Raw genomic sequence first — 22,986 nt, 5'->3', positions numbered from 1 at the left:
GGAAACGATAAAGGGCACAAGTTTTTAACATTAAATATATTTATTCAGAAGAAAGCAGAAGATGAATAGAAGCAATGCTATGAAACCACATATGTATAATACAGCCAAGCAGACATAATATAAAACACCAGCTGGCAGGGGCATCACAGAGGACAGAGGAAAACGAGCATCCTAAGAAGCGGGCACAAATCTTTGGCATCCATCGTGACTTTGGAGAGATTGACCTGCACACAGGGAACGCAGCCACCCTGCTCCTCTGTTATTTGGGGGGAGGGTAACAGGTAACATCAGCCTCTTACAGCCCAGATGTGTCTGAGCTGTAAGAGGCTGCAGTGAGAGAACGGCGGCCGAGCGGGGAGGGTGACCAAGGGCTTATTAAGAACATGTCTCAGATGTTCCTGCAGGAGTGACGTCACTCAGCCCAGAAATGTTTACATACCCCAGCGAAACAAGACCTGGAGTGTCTCTCCCTTATTACCACATGGTGCCCTCATTTCACAGCTCACCAAAATCCCATCTGAAAAAGGGAGAGGAGGCTGACTGCCCTGGGTGTAGTTCCTAAGTTCAAGGGGCTAATACTGTATTACCACAGGACGTCCAGAGGGGGCGCTGCAGTACATCCTCTTGTTGGCATGAATCAGTGTTCCTGGCGCTTTATATTCACTTTCATGTTTCCCTTCTTATTTATAAGTCCTTACAGTGCTCTGGCTTATATAGCAGACTTTGAAGTTCAATCTGTCTGAGGAGTGTGACGGTCTGGTTGATTCTGCTTACATGCAAAGAGGCAAAGTTGGCCAAGACAAGCCCAGATCACGTGTTTCATCTCTTCCAGGAAAGAAACCAGCATGGTCACCATGTTGCATTCTGTTCTCCGGTGGGTTTCAACGTTCCTCGTGTTTTTGCGAAGCCCCTTCCCCCCCCCTCCCAGGTCTCATCCAGTCAGTCAGTCACTCCCTTTCCGCTCGCATGCATCAAGCCCAGCTAGCCAAGTGAGCATTAATCAAAAGCCAAGGCTGTAATCTGCCTTAGTCCAACTCTGATCATTCCTCCGGGGAGACTGCATGAGCTATGGCAAGGACGAGGGGACAAACGCCTGTGCTGTAGCCCGCCTTGTCTGCGGTGAGAGCAGGAGACCCCCCTTGAAATTCCAGAACTCCTAAGATCTGGTACTGCTGCACCTACGGCCTGTCTCAGGTGTCTGCCGACACTAATGCTCTCCAGGGAAGAGACATATGGCTCCGGCTGAGAGCATGGTCTTATTGGCTTGTTCTGAGTAATCACTTAAGATGGTCTATGAGAAATAGCTCGGTATTGGAGTGTGCAGAGATTTACCGTAAGATCTGGGCTAACATTCCCTGTGGAGTTATAGACACACAAACTTCCCAGACCACAGAGTATAAAACCAATTTACATTAACAACAAGCAGACACTGACAGCACCAACATACAAGCACAAAGATGTGATAGGAAGACGTTATCCACCCACAATGGTATCACCCGGTCCATCAATGACAGTCAATACTTCCCAATAGCTGTTATCTTAGAGGTTTAATGCTAGTAAAATTAAACAATTAACGATGTAACGACTTCCTGAATTCTATCTCTTCCCTTATCTGTGGTGTTTGCTGATGTCAGTGGCACCAGTATGTAAATGAGAATGGGGAGCATATTTAGCTCAAAGGCAGGATGGCTCTGTCCTCTATAACGGGAATGGAAAGGATTATTTAGGTTGACACCGGTACTAATATACAACAAGAAAAGTCTCCTCTATGGCAATGTGAATGTTTAAAATACTGTAAATCTTCTAAAATGCTGTAGTGTAAAATCTGGGAAAATCAGACTATTACGTTCCCACTGGGATGGAATTCCAGGAAAGTGTAATATCAGGAATGTAAACTGGGAATCTGACTGTACATCAGTCGTCCCTATTAATTCTGGTGCTATAACATCCATGCATAGACTGACAGTTATCCCGGACTGTGATCTAGGGAGAATACATGTTGCTCTATGTTCGTATCGCAACTCCCATCATTGGCTGTACTACAACTCCCACAGCCCCAGATATTCCTGACTCTTACACACGAGCTGTTGGTGCATGGCCTGGCAGGGTGCTGGGGAATTAACACGCTCCTGATCTCCGTGTGCCAATATCCGGACGACGGGTGGCAGGTGGCGGTCAGCTGCTATTGCCCTCATGCTTATTATAGTCTAAGCTCTTTAACTCTGGGGGGTGGGGGGAGAACCCCAGGGGATTTAGATATTTAGATAATCTTTCCGCCAGCTAGACCTCCTCTCCTGGGTATGAAGAGGAAGCAGATAGGAAGCCCCAACACGCAGGTTTATTAACTCTTTATTGACTCCCATTGTTGCAAAAGCTTCTTAGGGATGTGCACTTTGTGAATGTATTTATTACAATCAGTCTGACCGTTTCCATTCTGCTGGGTAGTCACTGGTGTATATAAAGCTGAGATGTAGGAGAGGGTCCTCTCTTTAATTTTATTTCTTTGTCTCAGGTTCCCTAATTTATACACCAGATATCTGTAAAACAAACACTGCAGAAACCACTGCTTTAATTATTTCTGGAGCAGTGCAGGATTTCAGGATGTTTTGCAAGAGAACAGGCAAATCAATCAGTGGTAAAATCATTTTTCCTGCTTCACAGCCACTAATTATAATTCTACAGACTCAATTTAAAATACGGTTTTGTTTTTTTTAAATATTTAATTTAATGTCAATATAAGTCACACCTGTACCTCCACGGACAACATTTTAAAGATTAGGAGCCTGAGAATGTCACTAATATAAGTAAACGATATGAAGTGTTTCTATTGGAGCAAATCACGTTATAATACATTTCATACAAAGGAAAAATAACCTCAAAATGGACTTCACTTAATTATCCCTAGCAGAGGTGACAGATTTATGTTTTCATGTCTGTGCACGCTATAAGCAAACTCAGGGGCAATAGTTGCAGCTTCTTGTCATATATTGTGGCCTTTCCACACTTGGCCACGCCCCTGCTTATGTGATACCCTGCCCCTGATGACATCACATACCCCTTGCCACCAAGTCACGCCCCCCCCCAAATCTATTGCAGTGTGTGAGGATGATCATACCTCAATAAGATTGACAGAAGGGCTTTTGTAGGAGATGAAGGGATTCTGGGGAAGAGAAAGCAAATAATGGAACTGTACAAAATGGTGAACTCTGCATCATAGAAACTAGATCAAGACCCATAACAAAGATAATTTTACAACAACCAACCCTTATTATATATATTAGACAAATACAAAAGGGTAAATGTAAAAATAATATACACAGACTAATATAGGTATAATAAACGTATTTTCTTTTATATATTCTACTTAGATATCATATTTAAAAATCTGCTGGGAGCTCACCTGAGGACTGCCGGTGCCATACCCCATGCCTTGCGTGGACTGGAGGGACATGGAGGGGCCCAGAGGCGGGCTGATGACCGAGAAAGGCGGGCCCATTCCATTGAGGGAGGAGCCGAGTGGTGAGTGGAGATGATTGGGTGAGCCCAACGAAGGACTTATCCCGGAGTTGCTGAGGGACGGATGCAGCAAAGGTGCGCTCATAGAACCACGAATACTCGGAGAGTTCAGAGACGTGGAATTGACCTGGGTGGAAAAATCTGTGGAAAAAAACAAAACAAAAGAAAACAAGAAAATGAGAAGAAAAAAAGATATTAATAAGTTGTAGAATAAATCCTTAATTCTCCGTATGAAATACAGAGCTGTAAATTAGTATCACTGAATTACAGAACTGTAATGTATCTCGCAGTATCTTACATAGTTTGGATCTATGGGGAACTGCTTGCAGGGTGAGAGAAAGTGAACAATATTTAAACCATATTGCAATAATGGGAGTACCCTTATTAATGGAGAGGATATATAAATATAAACACACATCAAAAAATATTACAGACAATACGGATCACTCACGGGTCCTAATTCAAGTAGACTATTGGCAGATATCCAGTTATTGTTGATTGACATATCCCAGCATTCTCTACAAACTAGGAGACTTCTCTGAGCTTTATCTGTCCACTTATAAGACAGGAGGTGGGAGCAAATCCATAGAGTAGGCAACACCATTTTGTGTTACAGGGGGGTGTCAATATGATTCCCTGTTATCCAACATAATACATCTATGAACGTCCCCCCTGAGGAAGTCCATGTAGGGTGAAACACGTTGTTTTCACTCAGATCTAAAGCTTTAGAATTCACTGCTTCCCTTACACCTGACATATAGGGTGAAACGCGTAGGTGAACTCTATGGACACCATTTATGGTTTCTGAATGGATACACTCTCCATGTCTTCACCTGGGATTTCTTTCATCACCTATTTCCAGTGCCCGAGAAGGGTTTTAGGAAGGATTGCTGCAACAAAGCACTTTGCTCTGTTTCTATATTGCATTGTTTTGGATGATATACTGAACTACAATGTTCCTTTCAGTTCATGTTTTCCCTGAGAGCTAGGGGCTTTGTGACCATTCCATAAGAAGAGATACAGGAGAAGACCCCAGGAGTCGGTTGAGGCACTTTACAAACTTACTCGCTGTGAGGCGTCTGCGCCTTTTCCTCTCTTTCCTTGTAAACTAGTTTGCAACAATATCATGAATAACGATCACTACAATGTATATAATGAATGAAGTGCATATAGCTAAGTACGTAGGACGTTCTCAGTGTAATTATTCATATAACATACAGCGTACCTGTCAGCACATGTGAATAAAAATAAGATAAAGAGGAAATAGGATATCCACGTATTGTGAACAGCCATCCTATGTATATAAACATGCCCAAATAGTGACAGCCAAAGCCGTTATAAAGGGTCTTAATGATCGTATTGTTGACCCCACATCGCCCAGGTTTCATTATCAAAGGTGCAATTAAACATGTATAGTGGATGTGAGATTTTGGGGAGGGGAAGCTTTCCGTCACCGGAAAAGAAAAGTTAAGTCGACCAGCGGTGTAGTTTTCTAACCTCCAAAAGGGGCACACGTTACCCTTAATATCAGTGAGAAGGTAAAACAATACATATAACCAGAGAAAGAGGCACCTATCTGTAATAACACATCAGCAGCATTTTACACACTATAACAAACACATCTGACAATAAAGTCTGAAGGAGCTGGGGGCCACAGGTGAAAGCTCAGGGGCCGCCTTTGCTCATCACTGCTGTGAACTCGAAAAGGTTTAAAACTTAATGAAAAAGAAAGAACATTATTGTCTTCCCGATCGGTTCATGTGAGCGGATTTCTACAACGCGCAGGATCAGCGTCCGGTAAAAAGATCACTTCATACAAAGATCAGAATACAAAATACAATCATTCCCCTGATTTAAGGCTCCTTCACTTCAGTGTTTCTCTCAATCTCCCTGTAAAGCTCTGTAAATAATCAAAGCAAAATTCTGAATGTTACATACTAATCAATTTCCATTTCAAACCTACCAATCATCAAACGGGACAGAAAACGACTACCTGACGGTGTAGCGGAGAACAAGAGAAGGGCCGGTACTGGACTATGCGGCCGGAGAGATGAGTATTACACATTGGGAAAGTAGAAAAAAAAATCCAGTTATAAACAGAAAGTGAAGCAGTGAATCTAAAGCTTCAGATCTAAGTGAAAAGTAGAACAAAGTGGATTTCCCCCCCCCCCCCCCAAGTAATATTTTGTCTCCTTAATCTGCACAGATTTCACATGAAAGTTGAATCAATAACGTGTGAGATTCTCACCACAAGTTGCGCTTCAGAAATGACCAATCACGTTCAGTGAAGACAACATACACCAGGACGCGCATTGATAGTGAATTGTGCATACGGTTATTTTATACAGCACACAGAGAATCTTCTAGTAAAGCATTCAATAAATATACATTATTAGTATACACAACAGGTTACAGTAAATTTAAATATCTTCTCTTTGTTTTTACTTTGCATGTTTTGCCCAAGTCTGACTTATAGACAGAGTCAGCAGCTGTTGAACTACAACGTCCAGCATGCCTTGCTAGGCTCTAACCATTACGTCACTCATCCTGCTTAAAACTGCAGCTTTAAGAATATGTTTATATTGCCCCCAGGTCATGACAAGCTCATAGTTTAAACCATACTTGCCAAATATCCCAGAATGTCCGGGAGACTTCCAAATTCTGGGTAATTCTCCCGGACGACCTGGCAATTCTCCCGCATCTGCCTACTTCCTAGTGAATTGGGAAGATTTTGAGTCTCCATGATGGGATTCTCCGGGAATTGCATCATATTGGCCCGCTCCCGTGGTAAAATGATTCAATTACGTCAGTACATCACAGGGACAGGGCCAAAATAACGCAATTTGCCAAGCCCTGCCCCCTCACACCCACCTCCCACCAGAGACTCCCTGGAAAGGTTGGCAACTATGGTTTAAACCAGGCACTAAACTTGAGGACATTCCCTTGATGGCCCCATTGCTACGGAATATACGGATTATACATTATCTTATAAATCATTTCCTAATTCTGCTATATTGTTGGTTAACAAACAATACATGTGACAGGATCACTAATTGTATAAATGTATTTCAATTAGTGGCGCAGTGCATCGATGTATATCACTGCAAATGTACTGATCTTTGTATTGATTTCTGATGCAGTAGGCACATGTTGGAGGAAACATGTTTCTGTAAGAAAGGAGGACAGGAGATCCCATGCTAATTAGGCCTTTTCTTCTGTGAGTGACCAAGACATCTTTTAACCTTAATGCACATGTGGGGGGTCGTTAGACATAACGGCATAAAGACTGGCCTTGGCGCAACACTGAACATCTGTAATATAGTAACGATGTGCTTAACATGGGTCTTATATTCTGTTACACAGATCTTGAAGCACATTCGACAGAGGACGCAAAACTTTCCCCCTTCATAAACCGGTCACGTGTTTCTCCAGACAAATCTATGCGCTAGATTTAAGGTGTGGAAACGCAGGTGTGCAGAAGTATTGCACGCACATAGTTTAATACAATCATACAGTTTAGTATTACAAATTATTCCAACACTGCAGACAGCTTAGAGAGTAAGAAGATAACATTAATATACACATACGCACGCCCAGTCTGCTCTCACTTTCACAAGCTCGTTCTGTACTCTAGAACTTTTTTGCCAATGGAGACCTTAACACGAGTGGTCATTCAGCTTATGAACTTTAAAACCCACAACTTCCTCAGAAGATTTCCCCTCCTCGAAGCAACGAGCTGCCAAACAGGCCATCAGCACGCAGTTCCTTTAAAGTAACACATTATTGTGTGTGAGGTTATCAGGACATCCCTATGCTATTTACAGAGAGATAAATGATCAATATATCATGTTCCTGATATACTGTATAGCTCCATCTACAGGTTATATAAGCGCAGATTAACCAAACACTAAAGAGGTGGAAGTGTATAACAGAACAATACACAAAATCAGAATTTTGTTTTTGTTTTTCTAGAAAACTAAATTTCAAAAAGTTATATTGGCCGTTACACAACTGTATATTGGCGACGGTGAATGTCCCCAAACAAGGATATTAATAAACTAAAGCCGTATAGGAACGCCTGCTGTAAAGATTTAGACACACATCTATGAAGAGTCAAAAGATGACAGCTGTGACGTGGATTTATATAATATTTATATATCTACATAATAACAATAACACAACAAACTAAAATTGCACTCAATTGCTTTAAATAAAAGCAGTAAATATATCACAATATATATTATTTTGTAGGAAGAGCTTCCATGTGACACAAAAAGTATTAACATTTAGTTTTCTTTGGTGGCACCAGGTTTAAAGCCGTAATCCCAGGTGTGTTTTTGTTGATATTTACTATATTCCCTTGATGTTTTTTTCTTTAGATTGCGACTAATGATTCATGATTCTGGGCTACCTCGGCAACCACAGTCACATGGCACATGATGTATAGAGCAGAGAGGCTTTGGAACTCCCCTCTGAGCTCTGTCTGCACCGCGACCCCCCCCCCCCCCTTCCTCCCCTTGCATCACATTACCTGCCGAGAGCTGTGAGCCTGTGTCTGTGTAGCAGAATAACTGTGCCTGTGTCTGGCAGTCAGAAAGCTTTTCAAAATGAGTGAATGATTTGTAAGAGGATAGCTAAAAGCAATGACTATCAGATGCTTAAAAAGCTACTTCCTAGCTTATTCCTTATAATACTAAGTTTTCCTAACTAGACACTGAAGTCATGACATCAGCACTCGCAGTTAATACAGGAATGTATACACATATCACCACTGTGTATTATATAGCTGTAGTCTGCACATTAGCAGTGGATGTGGGCAGATTTCTTTCCCCTTTGCTGAACTTTCCAATGGAGCCAACAGAGTTGTAGTGACAATTAGTCATCAGAAAGGAAGGGACATGACGCGGGACGGATGGGTATGTGGCAATGACAGAGCAGAGAACAGGAAGTGTGAATGTAGACACGTTCTGATGACTATCTGTGGCCACGACACCTGAATACAAAGTATCTATATTAAGAACGTCAGAGCGCCAACGTCAAGTTTAGAATCGATGTAGGTGGCACGTGGTTTGTATAGTAGACGTACTTTCAGTTTTCCCCTGACTTTTCTCCACTAAAAACACAGTATTATCCCTGTACCAGTCAATACCTCTTACACAGATCATCACCATAGGCAAGCCGAGGGGGATTTCCTAGCGCCTGGAAACCCCCCTCCAAGCCTGGGGCACTGTATAATTGAGGTGGCTGCCCCCTGCCCCTGCTTCACATGTCTCTGCTCGAAAAGAGAGAGCTGCGTGCACCTAACAGTAGTGCACATAGCATTGCCTATGTATATTAGGGAGGGTTGGAGAGCAGCCAAGCGCTGTCTAAAATTATAACCACGCCCCCATGCATGCTGGTCACGCCCACTGGTGGCGTGGTGTGGAAACCCCCCCCTCTACAAATCCTGCGTTTGCCCCTGATCATCATTTATTTATATAGTGCTAACAATTCTGCAGCGCTATACAGGTGATATTAACATCAGTCCCACTCTCCACATCTTTTGGATGCTTTCCACTGCCCTATAATACTAAGCTGGCAGAAGATTCTTTTTCTTGAAATTCTATCCTCTAGGTGGCGCCACTGTGATGCTGTCTTGGTCTTCTATTTAAATTTTTCTATTGCAGATATGGAAAAAAAGGCAAAGTAACATGGGTGTCTATGCCCACAAATCTGATGTACATAAAGATAAAGGGATACATAGTCCCATCACTAGGTGTAATATTTTTTTTTAATACAGCTAAACAATCATAAGCCGCCGATAATAAAAGTACCCACTTTTCTAAGATCTTTAATATGTTTATACAATGTAGATGTCATGTTTAATAGCTGAGCGCTTTGTTATCAGAGCCACAAAGATGCCTACGTGATAGAAACCTCAACAAAACTTTTACACTCCAACCCCTTCCCCCACCTCAGAACATGCTGTAAATCCGCTGATTATAACAATACAAGCTGATCTGGCATTTCCTGTCTTGTGATCCAAAAGTATCTCTACATGTCCGCAGGCCTAGAGGAGTCTATGTGCATGGAAAGGGGCAGACTGGCAGCTCCACGGCTGCCGGTTAATTCGTCTCGAAGGCTCAGATATCAGCAGGAATCAGACATCCACTGGAAGCAGGTGGGGAAAATCTTGCAGCTGGTATTATACTTAAAGGCCTCAGCTGCTGCAGAACATCTAAAAACTGCAAAGCAACCACATCATTATAAAGTCACTGACATCTGCTATGCCTGTCAAAACCTGCACTGAGACTCTCCAGCTGCTGAAGAACTACAAGTCCCAGCATTGTCACTGGTTCCTAGTGAAGGGATAGGCTGCATTCTCAGTGATGTCACTGGTTCCTAGTGACTGGATAGGCTGTATTCTCAGTGATGTCACTGATCACTGAGAGTGCAGCCTATCCAGTCACTAGGAACCAGTGACATCACTGAGAATACAGCCTATACAGTCACTAGGAACCAGTGACATCACTGATAGTGCAGCCTATCCAGTCACTAGGAACCAGTGACATCACTGAGAATACAGCCTATACAGTCACTAGGAACCAGTGACATCACTGAGAATGCAGCCTATACAGTCACTAGGAACCAGTGACATCACTGAGAATACAGCCTATCCAGTCACTAGGAACCAGTGACATCACTGAGAGTGCAGCCTATCCAGTCACTAGGAACCAGTGACATCACTGAGAATGCAGCCTATCCAGTCACTAGGAACCAGTGACATCACTGAGAATACAGCCTATCCAGTCACTAGGAACCAGTGACATCACTGAGAATACAGCCTATCCAGTCACTAGGAACCAGTGACATCACTGAGAGTGCAGCCTATCCAGTCACTAGGGCTGTCACTGGTTCCTAGTGGATGGATAGGCTGTATTCTCAGTGATGTCACTGGTTCCTAGTGACTGGATAGGCTGCATTCTCAATGATGTCACTGGTTCCTAGTGACTGGATAGGCTGCATTCCTATAAGCCTATAAAATGTGTAAGCCTTTGCTGCACATCAAGTGAGCTCAAGAGCAGGATCTTAGTGAAACTCACCTAGAAATAATTAAAGTTTGTGAATTTTAGTGCACAATAATGTGACTTCTCTCTTGTTAGATGGAACATTTGTGTATTTCTGACTCTAGAGCTGCACAGCAATATATGGAGCTGATTCCATACAGCAGCTCACAGAAGTTGGATGTTAGAGATGAAATGAGGCGAGGTTTCCATGGAGACCGGCTAAAGGTTCCGAGACGCCTGTAGGAATGAGTTAGTCTCGTTCCTGTAGAAATAGAATTCATATAAAGTCATGTTGAGCTGAATGCTGGTAACAACAGACCGACAGGCACCAGTATCCAGAGTATCCCCCAATAATACAACATTTTCCAAAAGATTGAGGCACTATGTAATCCAGAACACTTTCCTTGCTCTTTTGGAGAGGATACATTGTAATCTATGCTTCATAAACCCTCTCACTTCCCCAATCATCTCCACATGTTCACTAGTATCCAGCTGGTTACTAGGGAATGATTATTGTGACTTGAGCCTCTAATAAGGAATTGAAAGCTCACAGCCGGAAACAAGGTTCTAGAAAACCATCCCCAGGGGTACGACGTTATCGGGTCATGATAAATAACCGAGTCCTCCGTTGCTGGGTAAACAAAGCTGAGGCAAGTTAGGTCCCAGACCCCCTAACCTTCTGCAGAGCAACGTGTGTCCCTCTTTGAAAACATATCGGTTACTGCTACAGATCTGACACCACAAAGCTGTGAAATGGTAACACGAGTCTGTCGGAACCCCGGCTGTCTCCCCTCTGTTTTATGACTTGAACAAATGATTTCTGCTCTCTCTCTCTCTCCTTTCTACAGCTTTCCGAGAAGCAGTAGGATAGTCTATTATCTCATGATCAATCTTATTACTTTTAGGTTCTGCATTGGATGGGGACCGACTTTCAAGGATAACTCCGCAAAAAATAAATAATAAATATTTTTAACAGGGTTGTCAAGGCCCCTCCCCCTTAAGTTTCCTATTTGATTGAAGTCTGCCAGGGAGGTTCCCTGACAACATTGCAAGCCGTTTGAACAGCCTACCTCAAGCAGGAGTATCACAGGCTTGGACAGTTATAGGCATTGTGAGACCCACCGGATCTGAAGGCAAATCTCAGATAATTCCACCCAAAACTACATTTTTAGAATTAGAGGCCATTATCCCACAAAATCCAGAGGAGAGCATTGTTTGGCAAAGTGTACCCTTAAATAAGACAATGTTTCCTTTTAAACGCAGTATAGATAATGGGAGCTGTAGTGGTGGTCCTAAGCAGAGGAGTAGGTTGTATCTCCAAATCATAGAACTACAAGTCCCATCATGCCATGGCAGCTGTCTGCCTCACAGTCATCATTATCTGCCCACATCCTAGTGTAAAATTTGTATGTGGATTTTCCATCAACAATAAAGTAAGTCTGAAAAAGATTCTAGCAAAGACTTCCTGATTGTACTATAGACCCTGTGCTTCTGTGTGTAAGACGCTGCTTCTATGCAGTGCTGATGTCCTGCCTTCACCTCAGCCAAGTGATATGAGTCAGGGGACTGGTGAACCACTCTGTACATCCACTGTACAAGTTTATGAGCGCGAGATGGTTTACAATGTTCCACATCCGCAACAAGAACATACTGATCAGATACATAATGAAAGAAGTAACATTGCATAAATGCATTTCATTAGTGATCAGACTCTTTATTTACATAAAGAACCAACTGAAGTCTTCATCTGGTTATATACATTTATCAGGGATACTTTGCTAATCAAGTGATAGTCCTTAGATAACAGCAGTGATTAGCGGTAGCTTAATCCTGATATATTATTTCCTGATGGATTCATGGTAAACAGGTAACTTGAGGCATGCGAGAGTGGTCAGGTGGTCTGCAGACCATCTCACCCACTAGTCCAGTGGTGGGCGACTGGCTAGATTATGAGGGCCCCAGAGTCATATATGGTGCATTAATAAACATGGGCATATGAAATACAATTTGTATTTGATTTATGTTGAACTTTAATCACGCGATTACAAAACACTCAATACGATCGCTTCTAGATGGAAATCTTCAGACTGAATGATCGGGTTGATGTAAAGAACCACAAAACTCCAAAGTTGTTATTTGAAGATTCAACGTTACCCTGATATTCAACTGTAGCCATAAGAAAGCAGTTACACCTTCCCACCCCAGCTCAGGAGTTTGAGATTTGCTGAGACATCACTGACCCCGCTCCCTCTGTATGAAGCAACCAATCCACGGAGGGCATTTCTGCACAGCAAGACTACAAATCTGCCTCTCATTCTGTGTCTGTTTGAGAAGCTCCTCCCTCCTAACATGGCTGCCTGCTGCAGAGGGCAGCATGATGGATATATTTAGTTAAGTGTCCACCCACCAGTTACTATATGTTGTATGTTATTGAGGGGGGTAACACAACCATTAACACACATTAGTGGTAAATAGTGACTTGGTCTGAGTGATGGCAGCCACCTTACGCTGCAGCCCAGATCATACTGATCAGGGACCCAGTGGTTATCTGAGCACCATTGCTACAGATACTGCTCCGCACCCCTGTGAGTCCTAGATAAGCCCTATCCAATTAACGAGGGGCTTTTGGCGTAGTCACTGTGCCTTATAAACAGCCTATGGCTTTCCGGTCAGGGTGGAACTAAAAGTCTAAGCATGCTGCAAAAGTTGGAGAGCCGCAGACTGCCAAAGCCGGAAGTTAAACTGAATCTGGTCAAAGCACGAGCTCTTAATCATTTCCCTTCCAGCTTTGTAATCAAACCCACATCTACAGAATTGGAAAAAAAACACATACACTGCATAGGAGCAAATCTGATTATTATTACAGGCATTTAGTTTTATAGCGCCAACATATGCCACAGCGCTGTACAATGGAGAACAAGCGCTGTGATAGAACAAGACTGGATATTAGTAGAGAGATAAACACAATCATCAACATTCTAGTAGCATTAAATGGTATATTTCATCATTACTTTTCAAAGTAAGAAATTTTATATGTGACCCACAAACTAAATGTTTATGGAAGTCTCCTCCAAGTGCTGCGAGAGAGATACAGAGTGTGTGTGTGTTAGAGAATTTAGACTGTAAGCTCTGATGGGGCAGGGACTGATGTGAATGAACTAATATACTCTGTACAGCGCTGCATAACATGCTGACGCTATATGAATAAATGATAATAATTATGGGAATAGGCTGGTGCTACAAATGTCGCTCCAGCATTTATTTTTCAATTGCCTGTCAGCATGTTACCACGCTCAGGACTGTTATTAACTCAGTGACTGAGCGGATAATGAATGAAGCTGTACTGCGGTTATAAGACAGGCGGAGAGCAACAATACTGAATGGATTTGGGAAAAGAGATGATAAACTTATTAGCTGTAATACGGGCAACGTACGCTGGAATATTGCACTGCATTTTAGGGGGGGAATTACTGCAATGTTCAATAACAAATCCATTCAAAACCGCTCGGATGGTTATTGGGGATGTTGGTAAATACGGAGGTGGCGTGTCTAGCCTGAGTGGGGTAACAGGACGCAGTTTTGCCGCCATTGTGAGCCAAATACCTAGAACTGCCAGTGCGACCAAACGGCATTCTGACCCCAAAACTGAAGTGCCACATAGATTCACCTTTCATGTAGCTCCAATGACCTGTTGTTTCCAGCCCAAGGTCGCCACACCTAGATTGTCGACACGCAGCGGAGGCAGACATCTTGTGGGCCAGAACAATGTTTCACGAGGATACAGTCTATCAAGTCATAGTGACATAGAAATAGTGGCATCACAAGCTCTTAGTGAGCTAATTTATTGGTTCAACCACAGAACGGCTGCTTCCACCATGTGCTGGTGACGGGTATGCCCTAAACAGCAGCGCGGACAAGGTAGCGCAGCGTAGAAACAGCCCACTCCGTCTTGTCTGGTCATGCAGCGACCGCCCCTCACGGAGACGTGTTGGGTTGAGAAGAACAGGGACGTGTTTCCTCAAGGTTGCGATCTATTGTGTCTGCCATCAGCGCAGAGGGCAGAATGAGTGCCAAGTCCCATTTGTGGTCCGTTCCCATGACAACACCATACAGGAGACATATCCGCTCTGGCCCAGCAAACGCACAAAGGATCTATAGGTCGTGTAAGGGAGTAAAGATATTCTGCATTCTCCCTTTTCCTTTTCAGGACGTCATTGTGTTTCCAAGGTCTGCTGATTAATTATTGCTCCCACATCCTTTATTGTGCACAGTTCGCCTTTTTTACCTGTCTGATCTCTGACAAAGTTAAAATTCCTTGTTGTGATGGAGAATTATCACGAAGATACAAAGGCGTATATATGTAAGAAGCAAAGTAGAGGAAAAAATGCAAAGCCGACTTGTTACTGCCAACGAAGAAGCCCGTTCTGTTGTATTCATGGTTTTATTATGTATTTTGTCTCCTTGTGATGCTCATGTAAAAGCAACTTTGAAGTGGGCGTGGCTAGAACAGACCTGTAGCCAATCAGAGCATTAAAATGTTCCCAGGACAAGACCATCCTGTAGCCAATCAGAGCTTTAGAACACTCACAACACAAAAGTTAATAAAGAAATTATAAATTATAAAATACATATAGGTGAGAGAGACACTTCTATAAAAACAAATGTTCACAAGTAACAAAACGAGCAACTTGGTTTCTGTGTTGAGTGTCAACGTTGTGTGTCCTCTGTATCTGGGAAGCACTGTGGCTCAGTGGTTAGCACTTCTGCCTCACAGCACTGGGGTCATGAGTTCGATTCCCAACCATGGCCTTATCTGTGTGGAGTTTGTATGTTCTCCCCGTGTTTGCGTGGGTTTCCTCCGGGTGCTCCGGTTTCCTCCCACACTTCCAAATCATACTAGTAGGTTAATTGGCTGCTATCAAATTGACCCTAGTCTCTGTGTGTGAGTGTGTGTTAGGGAATTTAGACTGTAAGCCCCAATGGGGCAGGGACTGGTGTGAATGAGTGCTCTGTACAGCGCTGCGGAATTAGTGACGCTATATAAATAAATGATGATGATCATCATCAGATAGTAACTATTTTTTGCAGAAAATGTTTTTTCTACATTTTCCCCAGCTTTATTTTAGAGCTGCAGTGGTTATCTCTGTGACTTTTCTTACAATGGACACAAACAGGACAATCACACAACTCAGCAGGACCAGTAGCCACTGTGCTGTACAAGATAGTGGAGGGAGCACAAACAGGGGCAGCCGATTACTGCTGGGAGGTAAAACACTGCTATATAGTGGTCACCGGCCAATAACCAATATGGCCTATGATAGGCTGATCAATTTCCAATGTATTATCAGAGCAGGAGAACGTTCACAGGACACATACTGAGCTTATATAACAAACGTTTTCTAAATTAACCCTCTCTTTAAATAAAGCAAACATATTCTGCAGCGCTGTACAGTCAGACAGTGCCGTCTATTGCGTAGAGCGACTGTGACGGATGCCTTGAGTACAAGAGACATCGCCAGGAGAGACTGACCACTGTGCCAGACTTGTAGCATCACCGTAGAGCCACATATAGAGATTATACATCAGTAAGCAGTGAGATAAACAGGAGATTTTACACCATTAATTACATGAGACAACCGACCCTGTATAAATCACAAACCACATAAATATTATTCATGGTGTTTCCATGTGAATTTCAGCAAGTGACATTTTTACACCAGTGCTGGAGAATAACACCCAAAAAGAGGCGTCGCCATTGTACCGATATATATTGTGAAATTACTATTTAATATACAAGATCGCCCTCATATATACCCATATAATATACCCAGATTATAATAAGCCCTCATCACATCACTACCCTACTGTATAGGAGTAGAAACAAAATATAACTCTCCAGACACAAATATCTACAAGTCTCAGAATGTCCTAAACTTTCTGGTTCAGCAGCAGCTGTAGCTCAATCACAAGAATATCAAAAGCAAAAAAAAACCCTAATAGATAAGTCAAGACAATGATAATAACAATAATGTCAACATTAGTCGTCACCTTTGGATAATTTCCTCCACAGACGGATATTCTGAGGGTTTTATTATCAGAATACAGGAAGCATCGCTGGGTTTATAACATGGGTGTGATACTTTGTAACAATCAGTTGGCCAGGTGACACATTGTTACCAGAACAAGCTGCTACACTCACACTCACCTGCCCCAATGACACATCGGAGACAGACATCTGTAACTTAAAAACATGGAGCACTCCAGGAGCTTGCTGGGACCTGTAGTTCCACAGGTTGCCCACGTCTAAACCACAGCAACAAACAGGCTGTTTCTATGCCCTAGAAAAGTGTAGGACTATCCCAAGGTGAGTTATTTACTTTCCTCACCTGCCAGGGTCAGGTGGATTAACCTAATAAGCCTGGCTGATGTTTCGTCAGATAATAAAGATCCCAGCTTGTGACTGGTAGAAAGACAGGAGGTAAAAGCACTTACCCAGGGTCACCAAGAGGCGCGGAGTTCCCAACGTGACAGGCCAGTGGTGTGTTGGAATGATTTAGCGGTCTGACAGCACGCACATGGGTTAAAACACAACAGCTGATGGCTTCACAGTGTGCAGGTTTCCTGTAGAAGATGTGACAAGAGGCGGCAGAGCCCAGCCAAGGACCTCCCACTCTCAAACATCTGCAGATTAAAGAGCTTCTGATAAGAGAGGGCAGCCCCCTACAAGCACAGGCAGGGGGCTGCCCAGCTAACCCCTTCACTGCCACCGACAGAAGGGATGCCCTGCTTCCAAAGATAATCTCATGTTGCCTTCTTAAAGGTCAGCTGCCAGCCTCTATGTATTATGTAGGATGTCTAATTGTAATTACTGTCTTCTTGTACATCAGGTCGGTTATCCCCTTAAGGAGAAGAAGTTATTGGTCTGTTTGTTGGTAAATTAAATAAATGTCAAAACATTCAGCCATGGTAAGGGAGTACTGCACGTGCATTAACTATTTAGTCATCAGGTTCAAAATGTGGGAGGGAATAGGATGCAGAATTTCAGTTATAATCTTTGCGGCATTAAATGTTTAATGTCAATGCAACTTTATTACCGGTGTGTTGCCACAGAGTGCTTGTGATATCACTATGAACGGTATGTTGCTGAGCATTTCATGTATTTGTACTGGAAAAGTTTGGTAATATTAATAATAATAGGTGAAAATTTTACTTCATGTTTATATGGTTCATATACGTTGATTCGGCAGAGGGTCATTCACCTTCAACTACCTCTTTTTTTTTAATCTACTTATTATTTTAACACTTTCAGGTGCAGAGATTCCAGGCTGTACCACTGTCCAGTGTCACCCGCTGTGAAGAGATGACTTCTCTGTCACTTCTCTGACTGCTGCGGTTCACATCGAGCGACAGTGGTCCAGCCGGAAATCTCTGCACGTAAGAATGCCCGAATAAAATGCAGCTAAATTTGCCTTCAAACCAGAGAAGAAAAAAAATTAAACTCGACAAAAGCATCTGCAACATTCTTGTGTTTGTTGTGCAATCGTGACCACAATGTTCAAGGATCACATAGAACATATTTCAAGAATTTAGAGTATAAACTTCGCCTGTTAAAATGGAGAATGGCCCTGGGTCATTCCTTTTCTAATAGGTAGCAGCGGGAAGAGGGGTGACACTATATAGAGGGGATAAATTAATATACAGTAACACAAGTCTTTTTACTTTTATCACACAGGGATAGATCAGTGTAAGACTCCTGTAGCCTACAGAACCTACTAGGACTTGTAGTGCAACAAGCTGGCAAGTGACAGTTCCCCTAATACTAGATAGGTGGACCACTAAAGAACTTCTTAAGAGCACAAAGGATACAATATAACTAAAAGAATAAGAGTATAAGTTGGCTACAAAGCAGCAAAGGAAACCTACACAGGAAGTGAACAGCTACATATAATAACTATTTTTATGAATCCCTTTCTTAAAAGTCCTATGAAAATGACCAGAAAAGCCCTAGAATTACCACTTCACACCGATGCATTATGGGTTGGATCTAAGACCCGCTCACACTTATGTACCCTACGCCCAAATACCCATAAACACAGATATTGTACCCATAGACACCCAAAAAAAGGTACGAAACACTGAATATATCATCCAAGTTTTACCACAGGCTGTAAAATAATTACATCAACTTCCAGTCGTAGACACAGGATTTACAGATGTGTTCCTTTAAATGTCCCTATTTTTACAATATTGATCAACGCACGATAAAATTCCAGCTATTCTTCAAGTTACGCACTATTACCATCAATCCTTGTTCTTCAGGCTTTAGAAACTGACGTTTATTTAGGAGTATTTAAATGTGAAAAAAAAAAGCAAAGTGTGATCACTTTCCATAGCGATGGCATGCTGGGTTTTGTAGTTCTCCACGATCGCATGTTACCAGGGTGGCTTCCCCTGGCTCAGCATCCTAAGTGCTCGTGGAAAATATTTTGAAACTCGGCCATTTAAAATAAAATCATTTGCTGGATAAGACCAAAACAATGCTTTACAAATCTTTAGAAAAACATGCACTTAGCTGGTAACACCCGTCCCGGACACCCACTCTTGTGCGACACTTACTGGACGTGGGCGAGCTAAGTGCGTGCTTGAAAGGAATGGTGCAGTTTGTGTATATAAGGAGAGGAGTCTTGCACGGGCTACTACACAACTGTTCAACTGGATAAGAGCAATGGCCTCTCCATCCTGTCTGACCAGTTCATCTCCTCTCCTGCACCCCGCACACTCTCCAAAATATACACATCCATCACTTAACAGTAGCTAGGAGCATCGCTCCGGCAGATGGCAATCAAGCAAAATAAGTTTATGTTTCAACGTTTGTCTTGTACCTAACAAAATAAAGTTGCACCTTGTACTTCCTATCTCCAACTGGCGGAGACTGGTTAGATCTGAAACTGCATCATATCTGGTCTTTCGTTAGTGCTAGGTGAGGGCCAAGTCATAATACGAAATGTATTGGTGGTGAATACAATATTGCAAAAAAATAAAACAGGAGGTGTAATTATGAAACATTTACAGATAGGGAGATATCAGAAGTCTTAAAGTGATTCTTGGATCGTAGTCCGGCTTTCACTGCAAAATGCGTAATGACATAAATCTAGTTTAGGCCACACGCACTTCACAAGAAAAAGAAGCAGAATCCAGAAGGGGGGGGGGGTCTCCCAGAAGACTGCGAGGATTCATCCAAATCCAGGAGTCTCCCAAACCCTCCTGGAGAGCAAGCAAGTATCGCTGACGCTATATAAACATTACAAATAGTAATAAAACCCTGCACTAAATTAAGGGTAAATATTCAGGGGTGGTTGCCATGAGCCCAGTGATAGTTCGTCCTGTGCTGCAAAAGTCCCCAAAAATTGTGATCTGTTGATTACTAGACGGACCACACAGTCCGTGATCGCCCGAGTTGGCCTCAAATGCCGGCTGCACCAAAGGCGCAGCAGGATGCTGCCGGTACTAGAAGTCAGGACAGTGTAACTAGTGATCAACGGAACACCTCCCGGTGCCAGCCAGGTTACAACTAGCCACGAAGATGAGTTCTAATCATAGATGAGCGTATTCAGCGCTCTTTACAGAAGTGCTCTGAAGATTGCACAGAAATAGGGATCACTGATCCCACACAATTAGCAGCAAAGATCTGCAGCAAAACACTGGTATTGTGCACACCCGATGCTTTGGGCATTAGGGCCTAACTCTCAATAACAGCGTTGTGTGAGTACAGCGATCCTGACGAAAGTACAATTTTCACACCAGTTGGCTCACGTCTGGGTCCGTTTCGAATGCAGCTAATTCTCTGAATACATTCGTCAACTCTCAAATTGCCTTTAAAACACATTGCAGTTTTAAATTTAGCTGTCAAAGTCGCCGAACATTAGCGATTTGCAAAAACCGCTCCTTAATACAGCTACCCCCAGGTCTGTAAGCGGTCAGAGCATCGTTTAGAGGTGTGACCCCACCCCTGCTCCTTAGTAAACCTGCTACAAGTTATCGGACACTGCAGGCGTGTTGCGTTAATCGGTGGCGCTTTGGTTTATTTATTACCTATAGGTAAAATAAAAGTTCCGCAGAGCATTGCACTCTTCAAAGTTCTGTGCAGAAAAACAACATAAATCAGGGAACAGCATTAATTGTATGCGCAAGGCTGCAATTAATATTTACAGAAAGAGAAAGGAGCGGCGGATTTACATAGCAGACAGCTAGTCAGTAACTAATGTGATAGTTAATATGAGAGTACCCGCCCCTCTTCCCCCTCCTATAACCCAGGCCCTCTCTCCCCTGCACATGGTCCTGGAGGGACGTTCAAAAGTATACCAGTTTCCGATCTCCCCCCCCCCCCCTCCCTGTTATTTGAACATTCCTTCGGAGTTATTCCAGGCTGTCTGCTAACCTCATATATATCATGAGCCACATGGAGACAAAATGCTCTATGCGAGATCCTCTTCATGGTAACAGTATGCAGAGATACATTAACTTCATCATTTATTTATATTATGCAGTTCTTAGCCATTGGGAAAATTCAACTCACAGACAGGATGACACTTCGAAAAACTCCCCGCTTATATAAACTTCACATTTGCAGCAACTGATAGAGATCAGACACCAAGATCCTACAGGTTTTACACTCCCAGAGCTAGGAATAGCAATGTCTTCGTCTTATAGAAACTATCCTTTATTTTAATTCTCCTTTAAAAAGAGTCTCTAAACCTAATAATCTGCATTGTATAATACACCTACAAATAACATTTGAAAATATAGATGTAGAACTTCCCATTAGATCTTTAGACGTTTGCAGTTCTACCTTCAGTTACTGCATTTTGTTGTGTGGTTCACTGTACGCTATTGCTCTCTGTTATCAACAGTGTCCTTCACTGTGATTAGAGACAGGAAGTTCTGCAGTGTGTGGTTAAATATCCCCCCCCCCCCCTCCCCAGCACCACTAAAATCACCATTTTATCTCACACAAATCAGTTCTGATAACATTCTAACACTTGTACATATAACTTTGTGAATTGTCTCAGTTGTTCTTTAAAGTAAATCAGCTTCTATTGTTAAATACTACCAGCTGCTGTTGAACTACAAGTACCATCATGCTCTGCCTCACCAAGAGATTAATAAGGATTTCTTCATTAACAATCATTCATACCAACGTTTCCCTGGCTCTGTTCCACCAGGATACCAGTACTTTGCCTTACAAGGGGGCACACAGATTTAAAGCAAAGTTAGTCTACATATTCCCGCTCGCTGACAGATCCCCTTCCCCTGAGCTCCATGTCTGAGATGCTGACACCTTTGGCACGCTGAATATATGGACTTTGAAAGTCTCTTGTTTCCAGTGAAGGACTTGGCCGAGCACCCCAGGATCGTCTGTCCTTCTGGATCTGCGCCTCGGTCTAGAATGTGGTTTCAATTGACGATCCACATAAAATATTTCTCCTACAACAGAGCAGTGTCCACCGGCCTTGAGAACATCACGGATATCAGAATAGCAACGAGAGATGGATTAACCCCTTGGAATCTACCAAAGATCAGGGTTAGGTCTTACACAAAACAGAGTGTCAGGGCAGACATTACTGCCAATGGCTCTTACAGGCTACTCAGAGGCAAAGAGCTTGCAGGACAAAATCTGCCCGAACTGTAAATTAACATTTATTAAATTGTGAAATCATACACATACGACTTTTAAATATACCCTGTAATCTTAAATCGAATTTCACTTTGCAATTCATTACTTTACAAAGTAATTCATGCTTTTGATTTACTTGCAGATCCGCGGTTTTTAATGAAGTGCAGTAACATTTCCTAGCCTGCAGATGTCACTGTTGCATATGCTGCCTATAAAATTTATTTGCCCAATGACTTGATCTCTCCATATAAACCATTAGAAACAGTGACCCCTGCAGGCAATAACATGAAAGACTTTTTTTTTCTTTTTTTTCTTTACAAAGTTGCTGTCAAATATAATGGCCTTGGAGGTATTGGAAGTAACCTTGTACTACAACATTTGCATTTTTATTAAACGTTTTAGGAATCCTGGAAACTGAATTATCCTACATATTATTATTGCAATCTTATCTTTTGCCAACTGGGAGCTGCATTATGATCTCACGCTGGGTGGTACAGTGCCGGTCATACTAACAGCAAATAAAGATGTCTGAAATGCTGTAGAAAACATGCTCATATGTTACACCCAGGGCCAGTGCTGGAAGCTCTGGGGCCCCAACCCCTGCTCCACTGGCGGGGCACCCCGGGAAGCACAGCGCCCTCATACTGTGTGTTTTACCAGCATGGTTACACCTACAACCCAACCCCAGTCTACCTCTTGTCCAGTCTGTGCGAGAACAGGATCAGACAGTCAGCAATCGAAATGATCACT

At 42.7% G+C, this 22,986-nt stretch overlaps 1 protein-coding gene and 1 long non-coding RNA gene across 4 annotated transcripts in view; one reads left to right on the top strand and one right to left on the bottom strand.

The window, feature by feature from the left end:
- Positions 1–3,457, top strand: part of LOC142101331 (uncharacterized) — a 133,253-nt gene extending 129,796 nt beyond the window's left edge. Inside the window, exon 3 of the long non-coding RNA XR_012678982.1 lies at positions 3,369–3,457. This is a non-coding gene — a long non-coding RNA (uncharacterized LOC142101331). The remainder of the gene's footprint in view (positions 1–3,368) is intronic.
- The window catches only part of RXRA (retinoid X receptor alpha), a 263,947-nt gene that overhangs the window by 41,277 nt on the left and 199,684 nt on the right, over positions 1–22,986 (bottom strand). For all 3 annotated transcript variants that reach the window (XM_075185729.1, XM_075185730.1, XM_075185731.1), the window contains 2 exons: positions 3,401–3,657; positions 3,116–3,160 (listed from right to left, as the gene is read on the bottom strand). In XM_075185729.1, coding sequence (XP_075041830.1) covers positions 3,116–3,160; positions 3,401–3,657 — 302 coding nt within the window. The remainder of the gene's footprint in view (positions 1–3,115; positions 3,161–3,400; positions 3,658–22,986) is intronic.

Source organism: Mixophyes fleayi, chromosome 9 (assembly GCF_038048845.1).
Source record: "Mixophyes fleayi isolate aMixFle1 chromosome 9, aMixFle1.hap1, whole genome shotgun sequence".
Lineage (NCBI taxonomy): Eukaryota > Metazoa > Chordata > Amphibia > Anura > Limnodynastidae > Mixophyes > Mixophyes fleayi.
This window is presented reverse-complemented; position numbering and strand designations above follow the sequence as displayed.